Source organism: Camponotus floridanus, unplaced genomic scaffold, assembly GCF_003227725.1.
Source record: "Camponotus floridanus strain SB8 unplaced genomic scaffold, Cflo_v7.5 scaffold11, whole genome shotgun sequence".
In the NCBI taxonomy this organism is placed as follows: domain Eukaryota; kingdom Metazoa; phylum Arthropoda; class Insecta; order Hymenoptera; family Formicidae; genus Camponotus; species Camponotus floridanus.
In genome coordinates, this window is record NW_020229226.1 from 2,700,725 (window position 1) to 2,709,145 (window position 8,421).

General features: G+C 35.4%; 1 protein-coding gene across 14 annotated transcripts in view; it reads left to right on the forward strand.

Moving 5' to 3' along the window:
- LOC105255587 (voltage-dependent L-type calcium channel subunit beta-2) overlaps positions 1-2,959 on the forward strand; it is an 85,000-nt gene extending 82,041 nt beyond the window's left edge. For 13 of the 14 annotated variants that reach the window (XM_025412740.1, XM_025412748.1, XM_025412741.1 and 10 more), the window contains one exon: positions 254-2,959. In XM_025412740.1, the coding sequence (XP_025268525.1) occupies positions 254-435 (182 nt within the window). In that variant the 3' untranslated portion in view covers positions 436-2,959. The remainder of the gene's footprint in view (positions 1-253) is intronic. The other variant, XM_025412762.1, reaches the window with a different exon arrangement.
- Positions 2,960-8,421: the final 5,462 nt, after the last annotated feature.

The following is an 8,421-nucleotide window of genomic DNA, read 5'->3' on the forward strand; positions in this document are numbered from 1 at the left end:
AAGTCTATAATTATATATAATTATATAATTTCTTCTTTTTATTATCTAAATAATTCATAAAGATATCTACAAAAATTCTCATTTGCATAATCGATTTTTTATTCTTATCAATAAAATATTGATAGTTTACTAAAAATAATTAAATAATGAGCGATAATAAAACTGTACAATTTGTGAAAATCGGAAACTGCTTGAGCATTTTAGCATAATTTTATACGAGTAGCTTTTTAATCTTTCTCTGTATCTAATTTAGGAGCCAGTTACGGTGCCGGGGATGTCAGCGGCGGAACAAGAAGATCGCGGCTGGAGCGGATGGATCGCGATCGGGGCGATCGCATGGATCACGATTACGGTGAGGAGGAGCACGGCGTCGATTACGGTAGTGCCTCGAGACGTCGCCAGCAGCAGGACTCGCGCGCTCTTAATGCTATTTAGGAGCTGGGGCCCCGGGGCCTGTCGCTACAGCGCTGTCCCCATCTGCGCACCACCGCCCTATAGCGGGCTCGCCTCCCGGTAACGCTACCGAACGCTAGGAAGTGCGCTACCTCGCGATAAGATCGCTGCGCTCTGTTAGTGGGGCTGTTTTCTGTTGCGCTAAAAAAAGGGGAATGAAAAAAAAAAGAAGAGAATAGGAATCCGCAGATCGACACGCGCCACCGATCGAGTTTAAAAGACGCTAACCATATATCGATTCTATCCGGGCGCATTTTCGAGACGATCTCTCGAGACGATTTATCTTCGTACCTGTTCACAACTAGAAAACCTCGCTATTGATGCGCTATCAGTCGCCAGCAGCGTGCACGCTATAATTCCGGCTTGCATTTTTTACATTCGCGCTGCTTGTAAGAGAAAGTAATTCAGATTTCATTGCTGTTTAATTGGGGAATGCGATTCAGTTGTGTTGTAACCGGGAAATTTTGTAACACAATCGAAACGTGAATCCTTATCTTCCGAAAGCTCTTGCATCTATAATAACGCATTATAATGTTCACCATGACTACTTCTTTTGCACCATCAAAGATTTCGATAGCATTTGCAATCTCAGCTCAATTGGTATGGTTACGCTTCATTAATGGATCAAAGACGATTAATGATAAAGCATTAACAATGTTTTCTTCTTCTGCTTCTTCTTCTTCTTCTGATATGCCATCAATCACCAGCAGCGTGCACGTGATTATCAAGACCCTTCATTCCGATAACTTATATCTTTTATCGAGCAATGATTCGATGCCAAAATCACCGTTCTTGGGCATTGCTGGACGAATTTCGTCAGAATGATACCAATTCCACACAATTCGTACACATATAAATCTAGAAACATATTTTCACCTTTGTATGTCGCGTCTTGCCTCACCGATCAATGTCCCAGTTTCAATGTCGCGTACTACTCTAGCGATGTCATCCACGCGATTGCAGAGTTACGCTATATCGTTAACCACAATACCGAACTATCTACACACGCACAAACATCATTGAAATGTACTGGTCCGATGACGTTATGCTTAAGAGCTCTGCTATTGCGTAGAGCGTACACGTCCATCTCATAACGATTATATAACATATGTACTATGCCAAATGTGTCAACCACTCATCATAATAATTGTTGGTCATGACGAGATGCACACGATACATGGCATCTTCTCTCGAGACATCTCTTATGCTATTTTACATAAAGAAAACATGACACGCGTTGTGAAATAATCTTTTAAAAATATATACTTGACACTACATCCGGTACTTCTCGTTAAATACACAAAATTGTTCGCATAATCAAATTGACTCTACACATTTTTCATGCGAGATGTTCACTTTCGAACAAATATATATTACTGAATACAAATATACGATAACAAAAAATGGTACGAGAAATTATCTGAACAATTTCAATCTTATATGATATTATCTACATTAATTATTAAAATTTATCGGAATCAATCAATTATTGTAATTATCGAAAATCTTCATATGTATACATTTTGACATCATACGATATTTCCCACATTTGATGTGCATGAATTCTATTTTTGGACACGAATTATTTGTCAAATTCCAAAATTTATCGCAATAAGGATGGACTTTTCTCTTCGATATTTGCACGCGCTTTTTCAAGTGTCGGAAAAATTCATCATGAATGCTTAGTTAAGAGTTCGAGCGTATATTAACGATCGTTTAACCAAACGATCTTTCTAACAAGAGTTCTAATCGAATCGAAATAATCTTCCTTGTCCATCGCAGTACACGCAGGACAAATTCCATTCGCGGAATCAGCTCAACAACACTAGTAGACGCGCGAGATAATCGCGTGGGACGAGGAGACCAAGACAGAAAGTGCACTTGAAAGAGAGTGAAGAGAGCCCTGGGGCCTTAATCCCTGCATCGACTTCTCCCGGGCCCCATAATCGAACCTTTATGTCGAATAACGATCGACGATCGACGCAGAACTGAATATTTCTTGTGATCGAGAAAAACTGAGATTTAAGAGAGGTACATTTGACTTCTATTCTAGAGTTTAATTATAGGGAAAGTGATAATGACGATTAATCGTAATTGAAGAAAGTTTATGATCGTTTAGAAAAATGACCAGCTAATCTTAATAGCTAATTTTAACAACTAATTCTGCTAGTAACCGAAACAGAAGAGCTTTAATGAAATTTCGTAGCTAATTATAGAGATTTCAATTCGATCGTCGATCATGAAAATGAATGTAGCCATCATAATTTTGCAATTACTTAGCAGCGATCTGCAATTGATGCAACTCTCCATCTCGAATTTGATCGTAGAAATTGAAATCCATCGTCGATCGCGACAGCAGAAGTAGCTGGACAATGACTTAACGATCAATGTAGTGATATTTACCATCAATCACGTAATTAAATTAGACAAAGTAACATAGAACTCTCTTGAGAGGGTTTTTGATTTATGAGAAAACGCACGAACAGTATGGCTCGAAAGCAGAAAATATCGATGTTGATATTAAATCCTTTAAAAGTTTTCGATTCTGATCGGACGCATCCGGTCGCGTCCCGCTGTAATGTGTTTATACGTTTTATTAGGACTATACACACCGATACACACTCTACATCAAAGAAAACGCTCTGTGTACATAGTATACATACATATAAATTGTACACGCAAATGATATAATGAATTCCATCTATATCGCTCGATGAATTTTAATCGAGACATGAAATTCGAGACATCAAAGAATATAATAAGAATATAACTGTTCAGCGAAGATGTGAATAAAATCTATAATATTTTAATTTCCCATAAAAAATTCTAGGCTAAATTTAAATATAATTTTAGTTCTCGCTCTATCGTTATACATATATAGCTCTTTTTCAATATATAATAATTATATGACTTTCATTATATAGAAATTTTCAATATATATTATTTATCGTTTCAATATATATTAAAACATTTTATTCACTTTTTTTAAATATTTAATGAAATAATTGTAAAAATTTCACATTGTTTGTGGCATGAATGATCTTATTTTTATTCACATTTCTCGCCTATAACGTTATGTAAATACTGTAAGAAGCCTTTAACGAGTACCGTTCAAGTACTCACTCATACAACTTCGACATGCTATGGATAACGCATGGATCGGTACTCAGCTAAAAGATACTTGTGTAATTAGGTTTTTGATTTGTTTTTATGCTCTCTCTAAAATTATAAAATACGAAAAATATATCATGTTACGGGAATCTCTTAGTATGTGACATGCTCATTGCGAACATCTGTTGACTTTATAATCTGTGGGATGATTCGACTGTGGTAAAAAAAAAAATAGGAAAAGATTGATCGTGTTGAATCATTTTCTCTCTTTTTTACAATTACATACGCAAAACATTTCCCGCCTAGAACGATATATCCACCTTGCAAAAGAAATAAATGTGTAACACTTAACGAAAAATATAAAATTTACGAAAATCTTAAGACGTTCTCGCAGCCAAGTAGCTTGGAATAGATCACGACTATCGGCATAAACTATCATTTAGGATATAATTAATTGGAAACTTTTCCTACATGCAGGAAATAATGTATGCGCTGAGGCGCTCTTAATTAGCGATGTCCTAAACTAAATGTATGTCGCTGTATAAACTAGTATAAACTAAGCGGCGGGTAAAAAAATCTCGGGTTTTTATTCTTTATATAATTTTATACGTTCCGAGCGCAATCTTTTTCTTCGTCCTATTTTTTTCGAATACCAAATAACATAATCGGCTATTCTTTTTCGAAACATTGATCATCTGGAATTAATTATTTATTTTATTGTAATAATAATAATATTCTAATAATCTAATCTAAAGTATGAGTACATTTTGCACTTTTGCGATTGAATCTCGATGCATTTACAAAAATTGTGAAATGTCAGGTCGTAATTTGAGCTCATATAGATCAATTTATTTGTTTGATTGTTCGCTATTAGATAGACATATATGATGGGTAAAAAATGCAATGATTTTTACGGTTAGATAATATGTAATATACATTTCGTTAATTGGTACCCATTTCTCGGTAAATTATTTTTTATCAAATAAATTAATTTATTAGAAAAGAATATAGAATTATATTAATAAAGAATTTCAATTTTTCTTTAATTATAAATCTATTAAAAGTTTAAATTGCAACACTAGATAATTAGATTAATCAGAAATTAATTTCAATCGCGAGACAAGATTGAATCATAATCAAAGAGACAGAGAAAACATATGAATTTGAAAGCTATCAGTGAAAAATTTATTTTTTTAAAGCATTACACTTTATAAATTCGATGATTGGTACTAATTAAGAATTTGTCTGTTGGAAAAAGCGTATCATGAAACATGATGGGTTTGTGCATGCTACGATCATGTATGCAACATTCGTTTATCTTTTTTAATGTTTAAACCTTAGATAGGTACATTTATATCATTGATATCCTCTCTGAAGTATCTTGAAGCTTCACATGAGATTTCGTGCCGACGCGAACTATCGCGTCAATATCGCTTATCAATGTTGAGAACATAAATTTTATCTTTTAGGGAGGAGAATTTTGTAAAAGAGATATAGATATAAATATCTCTAATGTTGCGCGTTCGAATAAGAAAATCGAAAGCGGCGGAAGTCTCGTTCTTTAGCAAATCGATCGATTGAAAGTCATCGCTGAGTCATCTCAACGTGAAATTTTCATACATTTGAAGATGATTAATCACGAGGTCCTTACGCAGCCCAGATTTGTACATATTAGGTAAATATAGGTTTCGTCATGATTGCTGTGAATTTACATAAGAGATATTCACACTATTTTTGCTTCCGTACGACAAGTTCGTTTATTCGCGTCTATTCGCATCGAATGAGATCAGTCCGAGGAAGTGTAAATACGATATTCTCGATATAAAGAAATCCGTTTCATTGATCTTCAAATTTATGCCTGTAAGCGAAAAGTGATTTAATGAAATTTCGCAATATCTACATTTATTTGATAAATTACTTTCTTTTTTTTAGCTACAAAGATATGCAATTTATTGTGCACGAAATAGGTTTAAAATATTAAATATATATTATATTAAATATATATTCAATATTGTTTTGAAAATTTAATTGCAACGCTAATTTATATTATAATAAAAATCAATGAAGCGTTTTTCTGCACATCGAGAATATCGTTTTGTTGATTAATTGAACAGTCTGCTTGTTTGTGGATCGCAGATCCGAGCAAAGCCATACGCTATGATTATAGTTGTGCAAAGTATATCTTATAAATAATTTATAATCGTCGAGATATATATGAAAATTTTTATAATATTTTATAACTCCTCGGGATAAGAAATGATGGAAATTCACACACATTCATGAGTGTATCGACTCATTCGCGTACACCTATTCAGTACATGTATACATATACACGTACAGAAATGTTCCTTTGGAGGAAGTGGATTTCACCTGCGGTGAAAATATCTTATAGGATTTGAGTGGCTTTGATCCAGCTCTTATTTTCCGTATCGTTGGTAATGTTTGATCTACATAGCGCTCAAGTAGCGTCAAAAATTCAGTATATAGCTTGATGGAAGCGATCCTTAAAAATACCCATATCCTTCGATCACAAGTGCTTAAATCGACGCTCATAGTTTCTGCGTTGTAGCTACACGATTGACCCAGAAGCTCGTTGAAATGGAAAATCGCGTTGTCGAATTTTGATACAAATACCTTCGAAGACACATCGAAAGTATGAATTATAAAACATTCTCCTGAGTTGTATTTAAAATAAATTTCGAATGTCTTTCATTTTGCGATAAAATTTATTTCGAATCAATTTAAGAGCCGTTTATATTTTGGAGCAATTTAAACTTGAATGCACATTATTCTCCATAAACAGAATATATGTTTATCTATCACAATTTCTTTCGAAATTCGGCGACTCGATTGGACGATTTTGTACAGAATAAGTTTATATATAGAGAGCCCCGTCGTCTAAGCGTTATGCTAGATAAGAAGCTTTGACTAATCGTGGATGATCATAAGCAAGGCGAAACACTGAAAGTCCAATTGGGAACATACGAATTTTCTGAAGACTAAAATGATTCTAACGAGTATCGACGTGTGAAACGAAGGCAGGAGTAACGAGGATAAACCTTCGATATTGTACGAACTGTGCGCGTGTAAGGTGCGAACTGACCTGATAATTGTATGGAATTTGGTTCGTTGGCTCGCACTGTGTGCACGTAATGAAAATTGTTCGCTTAGTTAATTGATTCCGGCATCGTCGACGGGCGCTTTTGATCGCTCTCGCGTAAACGATGCGTTCACTCGCGACGTTTCGGATTTAGATATTTATTTGTTGGAACGAGAAGAGAGTCTAACGAGATTGAACGATGTTGTTTGATTATATCGATAATTATCGACGATTACTTGTATAATTAAGTATTTTGTCGCACCGTGTGCACGCGAAAGATGTAAGATGATAGGGTTAAGAGACCACGTCTAGCTTCGAATGCGATCGGATTGAAAATCTCGAAGCTACCCGCCGGTCTAATTTGACATTATAAAACGTGCGCGAAGAAATGTAAAATTTTAACAAATTTGCTGTAGCGAAATCGTCGACGACGATAGCTTTCATTATCGAAACGATGATTCATCGATCGAGCGATCTCTTCGGGATGACAAATTATTTTTACCGATAGACTACGCTTGAAGGTAACTCTGAATTGCTTAATTATTTGATTAATCTCGTAGAGCGTATTTGTAAAATAATTCTAATCCCGAACACAACTAATAGTCATAAAATAAGATTTTATTATACGGATTGCAAGTCTTTATAAGTACCTTTTAAGATAGGATAACTTGGCTGGAGTAGTAAATTTTTATTAGTCGCTTGCAATGCTAGTAATGCGCCGAGTCGTCGACGACGATTTCCCTCGTTCGTCCCATCGACGTGTTCACTGAATGCAACCCCACATGGTTGGAAGGTCCAAACGAGGATTAAAGCATAGGCCTTACGTGTCCTAGCGATTGAATACGACGCAAGGGAGACATTCGGCCAATGCGAATCCCCTCGGTATGCTTAAACTATCTGCGAAATGCCTGTCCTTGTATCGAGGCTTATGGCTTTCGCAATAATATTGTTGGCGATGTAATGCGGTTTCGAAAGTATATCTGTATAGCGAAAAGAGAGGAAATGCGATGTAAGATTGTTTGCGGCGTAATGTATCGGCCCGAATCGATGTGTTTTTACTCTCAAATAAATATGCATTATATCTAATTACAATAATGAATTTTATTAAGCCGTAATTAAAAATAGTCCAACGACGTATGTTTCTATAAGTATTTAAAAATGCGGTACAATTTTTTCATAAACCTACGTTGTTAATTAAAAAAGCAAGACATTTTTCGATAAATATCGGTAGGGCAAGACTGTAACTTCTTCAGTGTCAGTAAATATTCTAGCGGAAGCTCAAACTTATCATGCATGTAACCCGACAATCGTCAATTCGGGCCGATGAACGCTTAGACGCAATTCTGTCGCGTGTGTAGGAATTGTGTCAAAGAAATGATAGACTTTTCGTGCACGCGCGAGCGTCCTCGATAAAATTCCCTTTCGTGGCTGGTTCGTCGGATCAAAGATTTTCTCTGTATATTATCTATATTACTGTCACACACCATACAAGCGCGCGATCAGTATCGCGGAAAATATTTCAGCATGTGGCAATATGTTCCACGTGATCCATTCGCGATCCATTCGTTTTCCTTGAGAAGAAAGCTTTATTTCACTATTGTTGCACTGATAATGAAGGAAGCGAAAGAGAGAGAAAGAGAGAGAATGAGAGAGAAAGATAGAATATTTGTAAGCTATGCGTTGAATTGTATCAATCACATTGCTACTATTCGATCTAATTGTAATGATCGCAAGATGGATGCAAGACGAATTAAGAA